Genomic DNA, 21,891 nt, shown 5'->3' on the forward strand with positions numbered 1-21,891 from the left:
GCAGACATGGAGTGTGCGAAAGATCATGTTCTCAATTTCAAGGGGTCGATCAAGGATCATCGAGTGCTCATCCGCAACAGGGCATGCTTGTATCTTAATCCAATATGGACATAGTCCCTTTTGTTTTTCATATTTATTGGATCTAGCAATTTGAATGTACTCTTTCTTCTTGTATAGGCATAACAACCCAACTTCAAATTAACGAAGCCATCAACCAGCAACATGAGAGGTCATTGCAGACAAGAGGTAGAGCCGGCAAGGGGAACCAATATGTAGTGGAGAAGAGGATCGTGCCACCAGAAGAAAAACATTGGCTCTATCATAGTCTCGTCAAGCCAATGCCTGGTGCGAGGGGGGGGGGGGCTGTCTAGCTCCACTTCACCCAGCCATGCCACTGCACAAGGATGCCATACACCGACGTGTAGACCACGAAACAAGAAGGGCAGAAGCCGCTGAAAGATAACAGTAGCACATGTCACCTCACATCCACTACCACAGCGTCGTTGAGAGCACTACAACGCTACCTTCACCAACCAACTACATCAGGACCCCATCCTCCACCCTTCCCCTAGATGATTCCTCCAAGGGGGGTCATGATACAAGAGAAACCGCTGTCGTCCAGCCAACACGACCTAGGTTTCAACCGAGAGCAAGGGCGATGAGGAGGGAAGGGAAAGTGAAGCTCAACACACCCACAAGAGGGAGACCAGAGCAGGAGCAACACCGTCATCAATGTAAATGCGGACTCAACAAGGGGGTTTCCCCATTCTAAGGGTCCCATCGCCTAACCCTCAACTGGGGCGACACGAGGGGGGCCTGATCCAGATTGACGAGAGGGATAACTGTGGGGAGAATGAGGCTAGGAATCATAGGGTCTCAAACGCTCGGGCGGCCCGTCCGGTCACTGACTGGTCATGAAAATCTGATCCAGTCGGGCCTCTCAAACGGGCCTCAAAAGCCCGGGCTGTCTGGCGCCCCACATATCCATCCTAAATATAGGGTGGATATGGGGTTGCCTGGGCGCCCTCGGGCGTGTTGGACACGTCCGCCCGGCCCACCCCGACCTCACTCCTTCCCCACAAATATCCTCAATTTAGAAACCCTAACTCACTCCACTCTTGATCTGTCTCTTCTACTCCCCTCCGATTATCCGATTCAATCCACTCCGACGACTCCGGCGACCATGTCGTGGACCGGCAGCCGCTCCTCCTCCAACTCCGACGAGGAGCTGGCCCTCCGCATTGCCCTCGAGAGGTCCAAGGTGGACACGGGTGGCAGTTCTGGATCGGTCGCCTCGCCTCTCCCTCGCTGGTGCAGCGAGGACAACGGCGCTGGCTCCTCCCGGCCCGTGCTTGGTTCCGCTCGAGCTGTCCAGTCTATGCCTCCCCCCGTCGTTCCTTGCCGCCGCCGGCTACCGCTTCCCCACGCGGGCAGCGGTGGGTGTTTGTGCCCACCCAGCCGGCCCGGACACGCACGCCGGAGTCAGAGGCGCGCGCCGCCTGCCGTGAGAGGCAGTGGGCATGGAGAGGGACGCGACGGAGAGCTCTGTCCTCCACTGCCGCGGGTTACCAGCGGAACCCGACAAGGACGAGCGGCTCCTCGCGCGGGTCTACCGCCGGTCGCTTATGAAGGTGGAGGCAGACGCTCGGGCTCCGCTGGAAGAACCTGAAGGCTCTTCGGTTTGCCATCGAGCAGTCCGAGCGTGAGGCCAAGGAGAAGGCGATGGAGGCGGCTCGGCTGGCAAAGCTCAAGCGCTAGCAGGACCGGGTCATCCGGTGCCTCAAGGGCCTCATCGGCGTCTCCTCCTCCGGCGGCGGCGGCGGCTCCTCGTTCAACGAATCGGACGATCCTGCGCCAGCAGCCGACAACTACAACTGCGCCGGCGACCGGAAGGGGAAGGAGCCGGCCCGGAAGTGGTGAAAATCGTCTTTCTTCAATTTAATTTCAAGTTTTAGATTTAGTTTCAAGTTGTCCGCCGTTTATGCGAACTTTGGTGGTCCTATGAACATCCGGTCATGATCTTTTGGTGGAAGTATTGTGCTTGCCGATGTCTGTTTGCTCATCTACGTACTTTGATCTCTGTTGCATGGTTTATATGGATATAGGGAATCAGATATGAGATACACGGATGGATTTGAGGAGTGCCCCAGTCACTGGCCGTGGATGCGTCTGGGACACGTCTGGGGACATTTGAGGGGTCATATTTATCATATACGGATGTTGATGCTTTTATACTGTTAACATTTTTAGAGCCGATCATAAAGTAGCGTGGCCATAGATCAATGCGCAATATCCCAATACGCATCCAAAATCCCATGGCTGAGAGCAGGAGGAGAGCATGCATGGCTTTTCGACACCATGTTATCTGAAACCGCGAAGCTTGTCGTCCATGGCTTTTCCTCCCGTGGCATCACCGTCACCGGCCACCAGCCACGAGCCGGCGTCGGCCTGCTTTCTTCTGCCTCGTCTCATCCACTCACCGCATGAGCAAGTAGCAGCACGCCCAAGAAACGCATCCATCGTTCATCCAGACCCACACACGCACGCATCGGCGGCCAATCATTGAATCATATATTTAAATGTAAAGAAGAAGAAGCTTCCGCGGCAAAAGCAGACGGCCAGGTGCGCGCACGTGATGGCAGTAGCACTTCCTGTTCATAGTCCGACCGTAATGGTCGGTCGGCACGTGCGCGCTCATGCATGCACGTCGTGAGCCTCGCCATGCATGATCAGCCGTCACGAACGTCCGGCTTTAAATTACTCCATCCGTCCGGAAATACTTGTCGGAGAAATGGATGTATGTAGATATATTTTAGTTTTACATACATCTATTTTTATTCATTTCTCCGACAAGTATTTTGGGACAGAGGGAGTAATAAAGCCCACAATATAGGCAGCGTATCACAACCATAGTATCAACACACGGCGCCAGACATTGGACGATCAGGTTAAGGAAACAGCAGCTAGAAGAGAAATAAAGTGTGTTACAAGGCGCGACCGGCCAATCAAAACGAGCACGCATGCTCTGATGATACTAGGACCAAAAGGGGGCTGCCCATCCCTATGCGGCAGCCGACGGCGCGGACAACGGAGCTCGAGACTCGGAGTAGACAGAGCGAAGACGACAAATAGCTTGGCGGTGGAGATCAGAGTCCTGTTGTCTTCCCAGCGGTGCCCATTGCTACAAGAACACGATGCATTTGAAGATTACGTCAGCGGGATGCGAGGGAAACACGCCCTCAATAGTAAACTTGTTACGAATATGTCAAATAGCCCATAACATGGCCGCGCACATGTCCACATGACCCTACGAGCCGTGCCTTGAACCAGAGACAAGGAAGACACAAGCGCGGATCGGGAGCGTGGATCCCAATCCACCCCCGCGGCCTCACGGACCGCGCTCCAGGCAAAACGAGCCAAAGAGCACCGGAAGAAAGTGTGGTCAGCATCTTCCGGAGCCCCGCAGAACGCACAAGGGCCGGAGGCGGGGCCATTGCGCTTAGCAAGGTTAATAGAGGTAGGAAGGCGATCTTGGCAAAGTTGCCAGAGGAAAACCTTGATCTTGAGGGGGATTTTAGCCTTCCAAAGCCCTGTGGCCGCCGACGGGATCTGGCCGCGAGTAAGCTCTCTGTATAGGGAATTGACAGAGAATTTGCCAGAGCCCGAAAGTCTCCAAGAGACCGTGCCCGCGGAATCCGACAAGCGGACATCCGCAATCAAAGCCCGAAGGCGATCCCAATCCGCCAACTCCGTCCCCGTTAGTTCTCTTCTGAAGTTGATGTAGGGCGGGGAGGAGCTAAGAGCCGAAGCAACCAATTGGTCGGGCTCGACTGCTATGGAGTAGAGTTGGCGAAACTCCGACCATAGAGGCCGTTGGCCAATCCAAAGATCTAGCCAGAAACGCGTGGAGCGCCCATTGTTAACCCCAAACTTCGCGCCCCTGGCGAAGAAGGGTTTGAGGGATTGTATGGAGTTCCAGAAGGGGGACCCTCGAGAGGCCGCCTCGAAGAAATTCCCATTCGGGAAGTATTTCGCACGGAGGAGGTCGATCCAGAGGCCAGTCTCTCCCTGAGACATTTTCCAGATCCATTTGCACATTAGTGCAATGTTCATCAACTTGGAGTTGATGATCCCAAGGCCCCCCGGGGCTTTAGGACGACAAACGGCCTGCCATTTAACCATATGGTATTTCCGTTTAGGTCCCGCTCCTTCCCAAATGAAACGGGACCGCGGGGTATCCAACTTAGTGTGCACCCCATCCGCCAGCAGGAACAAACCCATGGCGAACATGGGTAGGGATGAGAGGCTGGAGTTAGTTAAGATTAGTCTAACCCCTGAAGACATAAATTGACCCCTCCACGGACAAACCCTGTCCGCAACCTTGGAGGAGAGAGGTTCCCAATCGGTGATCAAACACTTCTTCGCCGCGATCGGGAGACCGAGATAAGTGAACGGAAACTGGCCAAGTTTGCAGTTAAGAAAGTTGGCGACCCGCTGACTTTCGGCCGCGTCCATCCCTATGGACACCACTTCACATTTGTGAAAGTTGGTTTTAAGTCCCGACATGAGTTCAAAGCATAGCAGTATGGCCTTGACCGTTGCGATACTATGTGTGTCGGGCTCGAAAAGGAGGAGTGTGTCATCCGCATATTGCAGGTGTGACACTCCCCACGGAATCAGATTGTCCACCACTCCCCTGATGTGGCCGGCCAAACAAGCTCTGTCGAGCATGGCGCCCAAGGCGTCTGCCACAAAGTTAAACAGCAACGGCGAGGCTGGGTCCCCTTGACGCAGCCCACGCTTGTTGCGGAAGAAGTTCCCTACTTCTCCGTTCACCGCAATCGCCCTTTGGCCCCCCGAGACCAACTACATCATGCGATGAACCCAAACCGACGAGAATCCTCGATCCAGGAGGACCTGTCGGAGAAACTCCCAGTTCACGCGATCGTACGCCTTCTCAAAATCAAGTTTCAGGAGAATCGCGGGCTGTCGAGCGCGTTTTAGGGAGTGCACAATCTCTTGGAGGGCCAACGGCCCCTCCAAGATGTTGCGGCCACGAATAAAAGCCGATTGGTTCCTACTAATAATGTGATGAGCTATCGGAGACAAGCGAGGTGAACAGGCCTTAGCACAAATTTTAAACGGAACATTAATCAACGCAATTGGACGAAAGAGCCTAATAAGATCCGCGCCCGGAACCTTGGGGATCAGAGAGATAACCCCAAAGTTTAGGCGAGAGATATCTACCGTACCCCGCATAAAACCATTGCAAACGTCAAAAATAGGTCCTTTGAGCACTTGCCAAAACCGTTTAAACATCGCCACCGGCTACCCATCTGGCCTGGGTGCGGTATCCGATTTCATATCAAGTGTCGCCTTGTCAATCTCCTCCGGGAGGAAGGCCAATCCCAGGCCCTCGTTTTCCTCGTCCGTGACCCGCAACGCAGGGTCCCACACATCCGCCCTAAGCCGGGCACGGGATTCCTCCCTGGAACCCATAAGTTGAATGTAGAACTCGTAGATGTGGCGGGCGATATCCTGTTGCCGCAAAAGGAGCCCCTGCTCAGATTGCAATCTCAGAATGGCGCACTTGCGGCGTCGGCCATTAGCGTAGGCATGGAAATACTGAGTGTTCGCGTCTCCCTTGAGCGTCCACTTGATACCACCACGTCTGCGCCAGTACTCCTCCTCGGCTCTAAGAAGGGACTCGACTTGGGCTTCAAGCGCGTAACGCTGAGCCCAGTCTTGCTCCGAGAATGCCTGCACGTCCGCCGCAGCATCCATCTAGGCGAGATCCGCAGTCAGACGCGATCGAAGCAGCTTATCCTCGCGCCCCTGGTTAGCCTCCCACCCTTTGAGAGCCGCACGCAAAACCGCCCCTGCGGCAATCTAGAACTCCATCGGCCCGCACGCGCGCCCGACCCGGGCGACGCAATTCTCCCATTTCGAAAGGAAGATTTGCTCAAAGTCCGGAGACTCTAGCCACGCGGTTTTGAAGAAAAAGCGAGGGTTGCGCTTTAACCTTTCCTCCCCCGAGGAGAGAATGAGGGGGACGTGATCTGACCCTATCCTCGTTTCGGCGTGCAGAGAGCACATGGGAAACAACACCTCCCACTCCGAGGACATGAACACCCTGTCCAAGACCGACCGCACCGGCATGAGCTGTTTGTTGGTCCAGATGTAGCGTGCCCCCACGCGAGCCACTTCCCTAAGGGCCATGGATGCGATTGCATTATTAAACATGGACACCCTTGTCCAGTTAATAATACCGTTGTTTTTGTCGGCGCCCGAACGGATCAAGTTGAAGTCCCCTCCCACTAGCAGAGGAAAATTTCGCGCGCCCAAAGACGCCACCTTCGCCTGGAGTTCTCCCAAGAACTCAAGCAAAATAAGTCCCCTCCCTATCTAACTATAAGCATATTTCAATATAGACAACATACAAAGCAAAATAAGTGAATCTACAATAAAAAATATGTCTATATACATTCATATGTACTCCCTCCGTTCCTAAATATAAGTCTTTTTAGAAAGATAGACATATTTTATAGTGTAGATTCACTCATTTTGCTCCGTATGTAGTCCCTTGTTAAAATCTCTAAAAAGACTTATACTCCCTCCGTCCGGAAATACTTGTCATCATAATGGATAAAAGGGGATGTATCCAAACATATTTTAGTTCTAGGTACATCTCTTTTTATCCATTTTGATGACAAGTAATTTTGGACGGAGGGAGTATTTGAGAACAGAGAGAGCAGTTTGTATTGAAATCTATAAAGAAACTTATATTTAAAAACAGAGGAAGTCATAGTGGGGACAATTCCGGGCCCTGGCCCCCCCTTCCAAGAGGAAAATTTTACCAAATACACTTACTTATTTGCTAATTGCTTTACTAATCGTCCGGCGTCTCTGATCATCCTAGCCTTTTCTATGCCATATACACTCATTTGGCCCCTCCTAATATTTGATTCACGCTCCGCCTCTGGAGGAAGTAGGTTCCAAAATGAAAACAAAGGGAACAAAAAGGGACAGAAATACTGCATCTGCATGCACGTGGACGCCCGGCCAGCACCCCATCCACCGGAATCCATTATTTTCCTGATAGAACCTTTCGAAAACAACGGCCGTATGATGGTTGTTGTGGGGCGGGCTCGTCTTCCCCGTTCCCGCCTCTCGCTCCCGATACTTCAGTCTCGGTCATACGGCGCGCTCCCTTTGGAAGAAATTAATTACGGAGATGGCTCCCAGTTCCTCGACAACGAGTCCACTGATCCTCAAAAAAGATAAAGTTCAAATGATAAACCTGCATTTATACATGGGATGTGGCGAGAGAGCCGACTAGTAGTTTAGTTTAGGTGTTTTTTTTAACCCTTTCAAGATTTTTGTCCTCCTCGAATTTAGGTCGACAAAGATTCGGCGTAGATTCCTACCGTCTTCTTGGAGCGGCAATGTTGGAGTTTCTCGCCGTATGTGTGCGACGACGATAGAATCTAGTGTCAGGCACTTCATATTGATTCAAGAGTTCCACGACAATGATTGTGGGTCCAAGGTGTTAGTCCTTAATTAGGGGCACGGACACGAAGTCTTTCCGGCGGTCAGCAACAAAGACAAGCCGGCTCCGGTAAGAAAGCGACGGCAACGTAAACGGTGATGCCAATAGTGGTCGTTCCATGGTCCAAGAACCTCAGTGTAAATTTTATTATATTTACACGAAATTTGACTTAAAGCACGAGGTGCTACGGAGAAAAGTGGCAAAAGGAGAAGCAGTAGGAGAGCTGGAAACAAAGCCGCTAATTATCTACGTACACGAAATCAATAAATAATTAATTAATTCCGGTCTAGCTTAGCTATCCCCGCCTGGATTTCCGAAAGAAACAAAAACAAACTCTCGCCGCCGTCCTCTCCCCGCTCCCCACGCCCCCTCCCCCCACCTCCGCCGCGCCCTCGCCGGACTCCGGCCGCCGCGCCTCTCGCCGGACTACCCCAGGGCTCCCCGTCCCCTCCTCCCTCCCGTCCGCCGCGGCAATGGCTCACTGACCAGGCCGTCGAGGCGAGAGGGAGCCGGCCGAGCGCCGCGGGCCGAGGACGACGATGAGCTCGTCGGCTTCCAGGAGGGAGGCGGCGAGGAGCGGGGAGCTCGGGCGGACGTGCGGAGCGGACGGCCCTCCCCCGAGGCCGGCCCCCAAGGCGCGGAGCGGGGAGCTGCTGCTGCCGCCCAAGGGCGGCGCCGAGGCGGCTGCGGCGGCGGCGGTGCGGCACGAGGGGTGGATGGTGCGGTACGGGCGGCGGAAGATCGGGAGGTCCTTCTTCCACACCCGCTACTTCGTGCTCGACAACAAGCTCCTCGCATACTACAAGAAGCAGCCCAAGGACAACAACATGGTAGGTGCTCCACAGCTTAACAGCTCCGTACCGTCCAGTTATTAGCTTGCCGGAGTCGTCGTGGTCGCGGTCCGCCTTCCGGGGAGAGCTCCCGTTGCTCCCCGGCGAGTTTTCAGCGGGATTTTTCCACGCTCGTGGTGTGCTCTGGCCAATTTGGGTGGAGCGGGGAGGACGATCGGGGGATTCAGTTAGTTGCCTGAGCGGTAAATAAAATTTGGGCGGAGAGCAGTTCGTTGTCTGATCTGTGATGTGGTTGGACCAGTTAGGCTAGGATCTGCTGGATTGAATGTTTCTTCGTGCGGTGAGAAACTGAGAATCACATGAGCTGGTGTCAGTTGTAAACTCTGAAGCTGAGCGAATTCGTTCATTATGATTTGCAAGTGCTCTGTTGGGCTGGGGCTGTTGACCATTGGGATCATTGGATGTTTTAGTTGAGTCTGGGAAGCGCTAACGAATGCCAGCCTCGCGAATTAGTCGGGTTTTCCTTCTTCCTGTAAATCATGTGAGCAACTTGCTTGATCTGCCTGGAGCACATAGATGACCTCTTTTAGTGCTCCAATGATTGAGTCTACTGTTCTCCTGCAAGGTGATGTTTGCATTGAGTCTACTGTTCTCTTGTTTCTGTGGGAACCGACAAGTTTCAGTTAGCTACATTCCTCTTTGCTCGAGCCTTAGCAAGAGGTTTCCAATGCAATAAACAAAAACGTAACAATTTGATACCAGTACATTGTTCAAGTGTATATTCCGCAACAGGGGCATGCTGCTTGTGTTTAACTTTCTGGAGCAAATCTTGTGGATGTGCAGGTGCCACTTAAGTCTCTTCTAGTAGATGGGAACTGCAGAGTGGAGGATAGAGGGCTTAAAACACATCATGGGCAAGTAAGTCTGCTCTTCCCTTTGGTTTAGTTCATCAAACATTAATATGCATTATAGAATGAGTGTGGCAATTAATGCTGGTCGAGAGCACTAGGTGTATTAGTTCCTTGCACATGAAATTCACTTGTCATTAGCTTTTATCTTGAATAAAATTTCTGTCATGTTAGTTTCAGAAAAATTCGTATCCTTACTTTTGAGGATTGTACTTCTGAGCAGAACAGGATTGCCAACAAATAGTGTGGCATGTATTTCACCTACAAACTGACGTATTATAGTTTTGATCATTCATGTAAACTGTTCTGTTAACAGGTAAACCATACAAAGTGAACACACAACATATCAATTTTTTTTTTGAAATGGTAATATATTGTGTCTACTTCGGCACAGTTGATCAACTTAGACAAATTATCAGACATTGCTGTAAGGTTAATATCTATATGTGCATATTCCAGCATATGCATGAATTGTGACGTGTATTCTAATTTTGCACTGTCATCTACACATTTACTTATTATCTTGCTCTCGCAGATGGTTTACGTTCTGTGTGTCTACAACAAGAAAGAAAAGGACAATCCAATCACGGTTTGTTACAAATCTGAGCTCTTCAATGTTATCAGAATTTAGAACCATCTGACTATATCCATATTTATTCATGCGCCTTTGCCTACATTTGGAAGATAATTTGGACTGCTACAATATACTGCAATGGAAAATAGCAAGGCAGACTAGTAGCACCATTTTCCTGAGTATAATTTAGTTGCAAATGAAATGATATACTTCTTTTAGCCTCAAAAGGCAATAATATCCTCATCACGTGGGTCTGCTTATATAATAAATAATGTTTCCTTTGTTCTAGCTCTTCAAAATGGGACCTAGTATTACTTCTGCTTGATAATGAAATGAATGTTATGCAATTTATGTGCTGAAGTTTGGCAATTTTGATATGGGGGACTCCCTTTCTTGACAATCTTCTCAGTCCAGTATTTTTTCTCATGAGTATATAGTAAACAGTTTGCTATTACTGTCCATCATTCATGTTCCTATCATTCTTCAACCAGATGGGTGCACGTAATATCGAGGAGGCCCTAGTGTGGAAAAAGAAGATAGAGCTCCTTATCGATCAGGTAATCAAGGTGTAGTAGGTCTGAAAAACTGTAACTACATATGTCAATTGCTGTAATCATTATAGAATCAGACATCATGGGCATTTTTATTATTATTTGCATGTTTGGTCATTGTGTGCAAGTGAATAACATTTAGTTAGCTAGACTGTAAATACACCCCATTGTTCTTCCCTCGTAGATTCTAAAACACTGCCAGCTGGTAAATTTCCGGAGTCTGCAATGCACCAACGAATACTCCCTCCGTTCCAAAATAGATGACCCAACTTTGTATAGTACAAAGTTGGGTCATCTATTTTGGAACGGAGGGAGTATGTATTAAGTCACATTGTGGATAATTGCCCAGAAAAACTCAGTGCCAAATTGTGTAGAACTACAACAGGCGAACGCCACACTCCATTCTGATAAAGATCTTCATTATGCAGCAACAGGACACTATGACAGCTAAAAACCGTAAAGCTTTTGCGTCACTGGACTTTGACATGGATCTTGGAGGACCGCTTTCATTCTCTGACCCTGATAGTGGGCAAGTGAATCTTCGTACTTGTAATTGTAGATTAGTTCTTCCGGTTAATACTTATATCAATTGGAAATGATATTCTGTTGTAGACCTGAAGACGAAGAGGAACCCCGTCCCATGCTGCTTCGTAGGACAACTATAGGGAAGGGTAGGAAGTTTGGTTGCACATTTTCTGCCAAAATCTATTATTTTATATTAATGATTTTGACTTCTAAATATACCATTTTTTCTTCTAGGCCTTCCTGATTCTGTACATGACTGGACCAAAGAGCCTGATATTGGTCTGTCAAATCAGAACGACACCAATCAAGCTAATTCTAGAAAGAACTGGCGGCTGCTTAGATGCCAGAATGGAAAGTTTTCTAGTTCCTTACATAGTCTGTGACATCCATAAGAGACCACACCTGGTTCATATGGAATTAAGTTTAGTATCTTGTTTCTATCCTTGGCAGGGTTGCGCATCTTTGAAGAACCTGTGGAGGTCGAATACCTTGTATGTACTTTCTTTTATATCGATTTAATGTTGGAGAGGTGCTGAAACCCCTGCTAATTGCTACCAGAGGATATATTTACAAAAGAAAATATGTCATGTGCAGGCAAGAAGCTGTAGCCGATCAATGAGGGCTGTTGGTGTCGTGGAAGCCACATGTGAAGCCATTTTTGGGCTGATAATGAGTATGGATGTAACAAGATATGAGTAAGCGTGTATTCCTTTACTTTCTGCTTGCCCATATATTGATATATATGTATGTTGATCTAGGTTTTCTTTACACTCAAATGTAGGTGGGATTGTAGCTTCCAGTATGGGAGTTTAGTTGAAGAGGTTGATGGTCACACTGCAATACTATATCATCGGCTACAGCTGAACTGGTGTTCAATGTAAGTACCTTTTTGTTGTATCAACAAATTGCATTATGGTTGAATTGCAAGTCGTTTACCTGGTGCTGGCTTGATGCTACAACTTGCAACTCCTATTAAAATAACAAGAGTAGGCAGGATAACCCTGGCAGGTCAATGAACTATCTGAGCATGGACTTTGACTCGTTTAAATCTGAATTTGAAACTTCAAAATTCGGCATCTAGTCATATACTGTAGCATTGGAAAATTGCTGGACTCCAAATCCAGTATTTTGTACTGTTTGGTGGCTGGATACTCCACTATCTGGCAGTAAGCAGCAATGGTGTATGGTTTATGCCGAGCATATATAGTAGGTTTATGTGTCCGTGCTAAGCCTGCTGCATAAATCTAAAAGTGAAATGAATGGCATTCCATCGCACAAAAAAGAATTGAACGGCATTGAACTGAAACCAACTTACCGGAGGAGCTGGCTGCAGGGGTCAGATATAAAACATACCACATGACAGCAATGAATAGGCGTATCTTGCTTACTTTGGTGGAAAACTACAAAGCTGCATGGCTACGTGGCAGAACCATAAGACCGTGGATTCTAAGATTTTAATATGTAATAAATTACATTGCATTACCTCAGATTTTCCGCCTAGTGTAAACAACTGAGCCTGCAGGGTTGTCTGGCCACGAGATCTTTGTTATGTACGATATTGGCGGCGCAATGATGATGGAAGTTATGGTAAGCTTTAGAGTGATTTTATTTCTGGTTACATCATCCAATTAAAGCATCTTGTTTAATGCTTCATGTTTAAAATTGCAGTTGTGCTGTTTCGATCTACTGAACACCCGAACTGTGGTCCCCAACCAGGATTTGCGAGGGCTTCTATTGAAAGTAATTTTCCTTCTGCTAGAGATATTATTAGAAACAGAGTTTGTCGCTTTTATCTTTTCCTGAACTTACTATTAGTTCAGGTGGAGGTTTCAAGATCACTCCTCTCAAATCCGTGAATGGAAGACCTCGCACTCAAGTTCAACACCTTATGCAAATTGATCTCAAGGGATGGGGTGTGAATTACGTCACATCATTCCAGTACCACTCTGTGCTGCAGATGCTGAACTGCGTTGCTGGTAAACAACTCTTGTAACTTGTTACGGCATGAATTAAATACCTGTTAATAAAAATAAAAATCTTGTAAGTCATAACCTCTCATTTCAGTATTCTTTTTTGTTAATAGTCTGTGATTGTTCGACATTTGCATATATTTCCAGGATTGCGTGAATACTTTTCCCAAAATGATGACGTTCACACAATTCCAAGGATCCCTGTGATGAATACTATGGCTAGTGTGCCCACTGTTAGAAAGGATCAGAAACATCAAAAGGCTGACTCAAAGACCAAACAAGCAGACTCGGCTAACGAAAATTCGGATATGATAGATGATGAGTCAGAAGATGATGATGACTTTCAAGCTCCCGAATCTAGCTTGGAGGTGATAACCCTAGACCGGAGCTATTCCTTTGTTTACAAGAAGTTATCTGTTGGCACACTACGCTAAAATCTCATTGCAATTCATGTACAGGAAGATGGCAATGTTGACAGTGACGCAAAGGGCTCTGGTTCGTTTCTTATCCAACTGCATCTTGTATTCTAATATCTGTACTAATTACCTGTATGACCACCCAACTCTAATCTCACGCCTTTGCATCATATTGGGTGATCCAGATCCAATAGATTTGTCCTGCTTTTCGGGCATTATTCGTCAGGATGCAAATGAGAAAAGCCGTAACAGTTGGTCGGTACCTGATAGCAATATCTTCAAAGTCCGTAGCAAGAACTTTTCACATGACAAATCAAAGGTCCAAATGTTCAACATCTTTTCTTGTTTTTGAAGAAGCAGATCATCAAGAGCTTATTATGTTATTATTTGAGTTTCAGGTATCTGCAGGGAAGTACCTTATGGAGCTTGTCGCAGCTGACTGGTTTAAGGATACCAAACGTATGGATCATGTTGCCAAGCGTAAAGGATGTGCTGCTCAGGTAAGTAAATTGTGTATGGTTAATTAACTGTCTATTTGTATCTCAGTGGACTTGTTTTCGTAATTCTCGCAATATGATTGTCAACTTATCAAACACCATTGCCTTAACCTGCAAAGCAGCATTCGGAATACTCTAGTATTACTGTTTTTTGTGTGCAGAACTACAGGTAAATAAATAAATATTCGTTTTCTCTGTTTTCTTAAACCTCACGCTATCATTTTCTTTCATTCATGTAATGATATTAACTATTAGAAGCTTGATATAGTTTTTTGAACCGTGGAAGCTTTGATATAGTTGTGCTTTGCATACCAGTAGCTAGCTCTTTTATCATGTAAATATACTGAATATTAGTGAAAGCGCAGTACCACATTATTGCGCTAGCATGAGAACCTCTGCACGTTGATACCATTGAATATTTATGCCTCTATGCATGAACTTAAGGGAGGGAGGTCCTTAAATAACTCAGTTTTACTGTTATGTATTGATTTTGACTGAAGCTTTACTACTGCAGGTTGCTGCTGAGAAGGGGATGTTCAGCTTTGTAGTAAACATACAAGTAAGTTCAAGTACTTCCACTCCCCGCATGGTTCATTTCTTTCTGCCCTCTTCTCGGAGAGAACAGTGACCATACGACCATACGCAGTACAGAAAGTATCAGCCACTTCCATTTGCACTCTTGGTTTTGACTTTGACAAAATGGTAGCTCAGGAATCTGTATCTGTTCTTAGCATCCTATTTGTGATGGTCCACTAAAACATTTCAAATGAGAACCTATTAAAAATACTGTTATGCAATTTAGTATAGTTAACAATCATACATTGCATGGTTTAAACCTCTATTTGCTGATCTTGTAATCATTGTGCGCCCTCTGAAAATAATAATTCTCATGCCTTTTCCTCCAGATACCTGTTTTCATTCTGTTGGTGCTTCTCTTCTGTGTACATTGTTTTAATATAAGTTAGCATGCTTTTGCAGATTCCCGGGTCCACTCATCACAGTCTGATCCTCTACTTCGTCACAAATTCCTTGAAAAAAGGATCGCTCTTGCAGCGTTTTGCTGATGGCGATGATGATTTCCGGAACAGCAGACTGAAGCTTATCCCATCTGTTCCAAAGGTGTTAATTTTTAAATGCATAGCCGTTCGAGTGCATTGTTGTTAGCTTTGCTCACCTCTAGCATGTTGACTTCCTCAGGGATCCTGGATAGTTCGACAAAGCGTTGGAAGTACCCCTTGCTTATTGGGAAAGGCCGTTGATTGCAGCTATATCCGCGGTCCGGAGTACATTGAAGTAAGGCACTAATTTTACTGACAAAAAAAATTACTTCCATTGGAAAAAATACGAAAGTGCATTGTACGTGTAACAGTTAAATTTTTATAACTGAGGCTTAAACACTGCATTCTTCTGGTTATCTAAGACACACAGGGTCTACTTGTGCAGGTTGATGTAGACATTGGATCCTCAGCAGTAGCCAATGGCGTTCTGGGATTGGTCTTTGGTGTAGTTACCAGTTTGGTAGTCGATATGGCTTTTCTCATACAGGTAAAAACACCCCCCATCATCGTTGCCAAATTCTCCAAGATTCCGCTCCAAAGGAAATATTTCTCTGACTGTTGTTACCCCTGCAGGCAAACACGTACGATGAGCTCCCGGAGCAACTCATAGGCGCCGCACGGTTCTCGCACATCGAACCCTCCGCAGCAGTAGTTCCCGTGCTCGATGACACTTCCTCAGCTGTGGAGTGAATCATTTGTGCAGATATTTTTGGTCCTTTCCTCGAGCTCCTCCCTCCATCTGTCTGAGCCACTGCAGCAATTTGCAATTTGTAAAGCATCATCGGTGGAGTTCATACGGCATTTTTTTTTTCTTACCAGTTTCATCCCATCGATCCGTTCCTACTAGTTGGTAGGTGATTATACGGCGCAGTTCATGTATGTACATACTGCGGACCTTAGCTTAACCGCCGCTTCTTCGGTTTCTTCTGCTGAAACGTCGGTACTGTAGCTACATTATTCATGGATACCTCACTTGATTCTTTATTGTGTATATATACTATGCCTCACACTTTATATGCTACATTTGGCGGCAATAGTTTAATTCATCGATTCACTTGCCTGTGAGATTTTTCTATTGGGGAGTTGAAGAATTTCACTAGATCCTTACAAGAACTGTTGTGTATGAATGAACTGTTGTGTATGAATTTGTGTCCATGAAAGGGTTATGCAAATGGTTGCCGCGGGTGCTATGAGTTCTTTTAATTTGGTTCTCCTGTTCTTCCATCTTCCTGATACAGCATACACCTGTATTGTTGTTGAAGGTACAGATTTAGTCTGTACGTAGACATAGTCCAGGTCTCATGGTTGGAATGCCCGAATTTTGACTCGAGAACAATTCAGTTCCTGTATAAACTGGGATTTAAATTTTTGTGAGGAACTGCTTGCTTGGAACTTTTCTTAAATAAGCCTCTGGATCCACAATTCAACAATGCCCATCTCGATCCACTCCATACATGACACGCAACCCAAAGGTCATACCAACACTTCGCTGAACTTGGATAACTCCATTGGTGCAAATTTTAGCTTCGTAGTATGCAGTTTTAGGTGAACAAGATTGACAGAAAATTTAAGCAACTGAGAATGAACAAACATAGCAGTTTATTCAGCAAATCGGATTTACAAGGGCACACGACTGTAGAGTTAACGATAACGACGCAATTCCAAATACTTCCAAGCTCTCTCTAATAACTAGTTTGATACATCCAAGACACACAATCACCAACATGAAGAAAAGAAAATACTTGTGTTGGCATACAGTGAACATGCAGTTCTTCTATTCCATAGATGATATTTATCCTTTCAGTTTACCCTGCGGAAACCACCAGGGCTTGTTATTTGATCTTCAATCGAGCACCTCGGCTCATCACCGCTGTTGGTTCTCCCTCCTCCGTTGGTAGCGGGTTCTGTCGTTGTACCGAGGCCTATCTGATGCTCTCTGCGGCACAGGCTCCACCCTTCTCTGCCTCTCTGGAGACCTCTGAACAATCTCCCCATTCACAAAAAGCTCAGCTGCAAATCAGACAGATCGCAGAACATGAGTACATTACTTCAAAAGAGTGGTCAGCAGAGCTGCAAAATCAAATATTTATGAGGAAAATCTAAAAAACCTAGTTTAATCCAAATATATCGAAATACTATACAGGCTGGACAGGAAAAGATAATAGCCGTGAATGCATTATATAACAACTTCACCCTACCGAAGTGCAGAACCAAAAGATATTCACATATTATACAGGCTGAACAGTTAAAGATAGTAGCTGTGATTGGTGTTGTTCAACAACTTCACTGTACCGAAGTGCAGAATCAAATAACAGAGATTTGCTTCAAGTCCGTCAAAAACTAAATCAGGTTACTGCCAAAACCAATGAAGTACACAAATAACTGCAATCACTTCGGCAGATCCCACAACAAAGGTACACTAAAGCTGCTGTGGTAGCCACCTTTCAATTCAGCGAAAGACATTGCCAATTAAGGCTCACCACTTTGCTAAGATGGACTGCAAAACAATTTCGGTAAAGAATGACCACTAATTCAACTCAAAACAGGAAAAAGGCCAGCATATATATTAGCTGTCTCATCTCCTCTGATCAGAACCCCATTTTTCCAAGGTGCTGAACAGTCGGAGAGACGTTCATTCTTAGTCCATAAGCAATCAAAGCAGGACATTGCCTTTGAGACGTCACAGCTTTGCCAAGATGGACTAAAGAACCTTCATAAAGAATGACTATTAGTTAAATTCAAAAGAGATCAAAAGGAAACTTAATGTTTCATCTCCACTCATCAGAACCCCATCTATTTTGCCAAGGTGCTGAACAGTTAGGAGTGACATTTAGTTTTCGTCCATTAACATTCAAAGCAATACATCGCCAAGTAGGCTTCAACGCTTTGCCAAGATGGACAACTGAGTCATGTTTGGTGAAGCATGGCAACGAACCAGACTAAAAAAATGGATATCTTGAAGTAAGCAACAACCCTAGAGGCGGTAAATGTGTGACCAATGTCTCATCTGCAATGATCAGAATCTCATCTCGCTGAGGAGCTGAACCATCAGAGAGACATCTTTTCTTAGTCACTAGCATTCAGAGCAGGGCACCCTTTAAGACCTCACAACTTTGCCAAAATGGATTAAAGGGCATTTTGTAAAGAATGACTACTAGTTAAACTCAGAAGAGATTAAAAGCCAGTAAATGAGCTATCCAATGTCTCATCTCCACTGATTAGAACCCCATTTCGCTGAGGTGCTGAACTGTAAGAGATACATTGTTCTTAGCCCGTTAGCATTCGAAGCAAGACAACGCCGAGTAAGCTTCCTTCTTTTGCCAAGATGGATACAAAATTGTTGAAAAGAATGGTGACTGAGCAAAACTCCAAAAAAGATTAATGGTTCAAATAATCAATACCCCAACAGGGGGTAAATGTGCTAGTAATGTTTAATCTCTACTAATCTAAACGACATTTTACCAAGGTGCTGATCTGTTAGAGAGACGTTTTTATCTTAGTTCATTAACAAACAAGGCAGAACATTGCATGTAAGACGTCATAATTTTCCAAGATGAACTAGATCATTTTGGGACTACATCTGGTCTGAAGAAATGTCATTGCAATCAACTGAATACCCTATCCCCAGTAGTTGGTAACTCCCATTTCAGCGGAACATTACTCCCTGAAAGAGACACTGCACATATAGGGTTCGTTCACATTACCAAGCGACATGGGGGACACCACATTCAGTATCTAGTGTTCTAAGAATAATTCTATGCTAGAACTAATCATGTGGAACACCTATAAATAGCATAGATACCGACAAGATTAACTGATCTCCTCGACATGGTTGCAGACAAACACCTACCTCCATAGTCCTTGTGCTCAGGATCAACATACGAATCAGGAAGCACAAACAAAACACCAGGAATGCCTGCAGCATATCAAAAGCGCATCAGGTATATTTCGTTTTCCGAAAAATAAACAGGAGGGCAATAAACGGTGACGGACAGAAACAAACCTTCCAGTTTGTTGGATGTCTCCTCGTCGATCTCACACCCGAAACCGAAGTACCGCTCACAGGAGACGTTGTAGATCTTCTTCTTGGCCTCCTCCTCGCTGAATTGCAGACAAGACAAGCCGGTGCAAGAGTTAGATACAGAACCACACTACAGAAACGAGGGGAACGCATCAGGGACGGGTGGGGGGCGCACCTTCCGAGGACCTTGGCGAGGGTCTGGATGTAGCAGTCGATCATCTGGTGCTTGGTGGCGCCCTCGCCGCCGGGCTTGTCCATGACGATGAGCCAGTGCTCGTAGTCGCACCCAGGGAACAGCGGCGCCATCTCGGTGGGGGCGCGGTCCCCTCCGCCTCCTCCTCCTCCGGAACGCGCCGGAGAGTACCCGTCGCCGCCCGGCCGGCGCGCCATCCCGCGGACGAAGCCGAGGCGGGAGGCGACGCCCGCGAGGGCCGCCGGGCGCAGCAGCGGCTCGTGGGGTGTCGCCACCGCCGCGCCCCCGCGGCGGAGGAGGGCGGAGATGGAGACGGGGGAGGAGGACGCGCGGCGGGCGACGAGCCTCCGGGCTCCGGCGGCGGCGGCGGCGGCGGCCATCTGCGTAAAACCCTAGCCGCTGCAGTGGGTTCCGGGTGGTGCGAGGTGGGGCGGGTGTGTGTGAGGGTGATGAGTTTTGGGTTAGTTGAGGACGGGTTTGTTCTCGCTCAGATGGGCCTGTAGGCCAGAAACGGGCCGGATGTGCGAGCTACTCAAGAGCAGTTATTATTAGTAGTAGACTAAAAAAAAAGTTATTATTAGTAGTGCATCGGGCGCACCCTCCGCCCTACGGAACCACCGAACGCCAGCTTCCCCTCTGGTTAGGGTTTTCTTTTCCCCCGGAGGCGATTTTGTCGCCGCCATCGAGCCCTTGATCTTTCCTCCTCCGATCGCCCTTGGTTGCTTGGGTTAAGGCCATAGGGCCTTGATATGTGCCTAGGGTAGAGAAGAGAGATAGGGTCCCCCCCCCCCCAGGTTATCGCCCGATCTGAGTTTTCTTCTCGGGCAAGGTTTTCAATCATGGTTGCAGGCGGATCTGGAGGTTCTTCTGGATCGAATACTGCAACCGAGGTGGAGCAGATGATGGCCAAACTTGGCCTACGGAAAGAGGATCTTGATGATGTTGTTTTTGATGAGAAAGACGCGCCCCCAGATGCCACACGGTGGGTAGCGCTGGCTCGGGTACACATTGATAAGCCCTATAGCCAGACTTGGTTTTTCAAGAACATGTGTGCTGCATGGGATCTAGCGCATGACGTGAAGTTCCGCCCTTTGGAGGATAATCTATACTCTCTGCAATTCTTTTGTCTTGGCAACTGGGAACGCGTCATGCAAGAGGGGCCATGGAACTTTAGAGGCAATGCACTGGTGCTTGTCCCTTATGATGGTGTCACGAAACCTAGCATGGTCAAGCTAGATACGATTGATATATGGATCCAAATTCATGATGTCCATGTCAGATATGCACACTTGGTGGGAGCACTTGCAGCTAGGGTAGGAGAAGTTCTTTTTGCAGAACCAATCACCCAGGACTTCGCCGGCAACTTCTACCGTGTTTGGGTGAAGATCAATGTTTACAAACCTTTGAAAAACATTGTTTCAATGATCCGAGGAGGTGAGAGGTAGATCTATTTGGTAAAGTATGAGAGGCTCCCAGATTGGTGCACCGTATGTATTCAAAGAGCATGGTGATGGCGTCCATGCCCCATCAACACTCTTCTTCAAATATCTTAAGGCAACCTGGAACATGCGTGTGGGAACAGGCCCGGGAGGTGGCCGTGGTCGTGGTTGTCGGGGTGGCCGACGAGGAGGACGCTCTGCGGGGCGTGCTAAGGATCAGACCGACAAATTCGTCAATGATGACTTAGACTTGGACTTAGAAATGCAGCAGGCCGAAGAGAACAGGAAGCGGTCTGCTGAACTGTCTGACCCATTGGGGGGAGCGGGAGCTGTTGTCTCTGCTGGTAATGCCCGACTTGCTTTGCCACCACCAGAGGTGCCAGCTAGTCCATCTTCTAAGCAGGATCCGAAGAGGATGAGGACAAATGCAGATAAGAATGGTGGAAAGAAAGGACCAGCAAATGACAAACAGATTGATGCAAAATCGGTGACCTCCTGAGTGGAGGATTGCCACGCACAATGAATATCCTCTATTGGAATTGTCGTGGTGCGGGCAAAGTCGCGACAATTCGAGAGCTTCTCGATCTAGCGAAGCAATTTGCCCCGACTGTGTTATGCATAGTAGAACACAAATATCAAAAGCACGTGTCAGAAATCTTGCTGGTACTTTAGGTTTTAATAATTCCTCTGTTGTTAGTAGTTCAGGACGTAGAGGTGGCATCGGTGTTTTTTGGAATGATGGAATAAAGTTTGATGTTTTTGGGTACTCTGAGTATCATGTTGATGCAACAGTGTCTATACCCAAATTGTGTAGAGTGGAGGTTTACATGTGTATATGGTGAGGCACAAGTTGGAGAGAGATATAAAACCTAGGACCTACTCAAATCTTTGGCGGCGGAAAGCAACTTACCCTAGTTGTGCATTGGTGACTTTAATGAAGTCCTACATCAGCATGAACACTTTGGGACTGGACAGTGCATGACCTCTCAAATTCAGGGTTTTCGAGAAGCCATCGATGTTTGTGCTCTTGAGGACTTAGGCTACCAAGGCAAAGCTTGGACCTTTGAGAAAAAGACTGCTGGGGGAGGTTACTGTCGAGTTCGACTCAATCGGGCGATGGCAAGCTCGGAATGGATATCCCAATACCCCCATGCAAGTCTGCAACATGAGACGGCTGCGGCTTCAGTGTTGGAAATATGCCCTAGAGGCAATAATAAAATGGTTGTTGTTGTATTTCCTTGTTCATGATAATTGTCTATTGTTCATGCTATAATTGTATTAATTGGAAACCGTAATGCATGTGTGAATACATAGACCAGAACATGTCCCTAGTGAGCCTCTAGTTGACTAGCTCATTGATCAATAGATGGTTATGGTTTCCTGACCATGGACATTGGAT

General features: G+C 47.1%; 2 protein-coding genes across 2 annotated transcripts; one reads left to right on the forward strand and one right to left on the reverse strand.

The window, feature by feature from the left end:
- The first annotated feature begins 7,859 nt into the window (after positions 1-7,859).
- On the forward strand, positions 7,860-15,893 carry LOC123088285 (protein ENHANCED DISEASE RESISTANCE 2). The gene is made up of 22 exons (XM_044510481.1): positions 7,860-8,379; positions 9,184-9,258; positions 9,784-9,837; positions 10,314-10,379; positions 10,802-10,902; positions 10,986-11,044; positions 11,133-11,249; positions 11,349-11,389; positions 11,493-11,593; positions 11,680-11,775; positions 12,421-12,485; positions 12,567-12,638; positions 12,719-12,874; positions 13,016-13,236; positions 13,327-13,363; positions 13,470-13,603; positions 13,683-13,784; positions 14,296-14,340; positions 14,760-14,900; positions 14,979-15,074; positions 15,225-15,326; positions 15,413-15,893. Exons 1-22 carry the CDS (start codon positions 8,089-8,091, stop codon positions 15,527-15,529), a joined length of 2,289 nt encoding a protein of 762 aa, XP_044366416.1. The 5' UTR covers positions 7,860-8,088; the 3' UTR covers positions 15,530-15,893.
- A 528-nt stretch (positions 15,894-16,421) lies between these two features.
- On the reverse strand, positions 16,422-19,508 carry LOC123088287 (multiple organellar RNA editing factor 2, chloroplastic). Its single transcript, XM_044510482.1, has 4 exons — positions 19,036-19,508; positions 18,843-18,940; positions 18,690-18,755; positions 16,422-16,849 (listed from the first exon to the last, which is right to left on the reverse strand). Exons 1-4 carry the CDS (start codon positions 19,431-19,433, stop codon positions 16,704-16,706), a joined length of 708 nt encoding a protein of 235 aa, XP_044366417.1. The 5' UTR covers positions 19,434-19,508; the 3' UTR covers positions 16,422-16,703.
- Positions 19,509-21,891: the final 2,383 nt, after the last annotated feature.

Source organism: Triticum aestivum, chromosome 4A, assembly GCF_018294505.1.
Source record: "Triticum aestivum cultivar Chinese Spring chromosome 4A, IWGSC CS RefSeq v2.1, whole genome shotgun sequence".
NCBI classification, from domain to species: Eukaryota; Viridiplantae; Streptophyta; class Magnoliopsida; order Poales; family Poaceae; genus Triticum; species Triticum aestivum.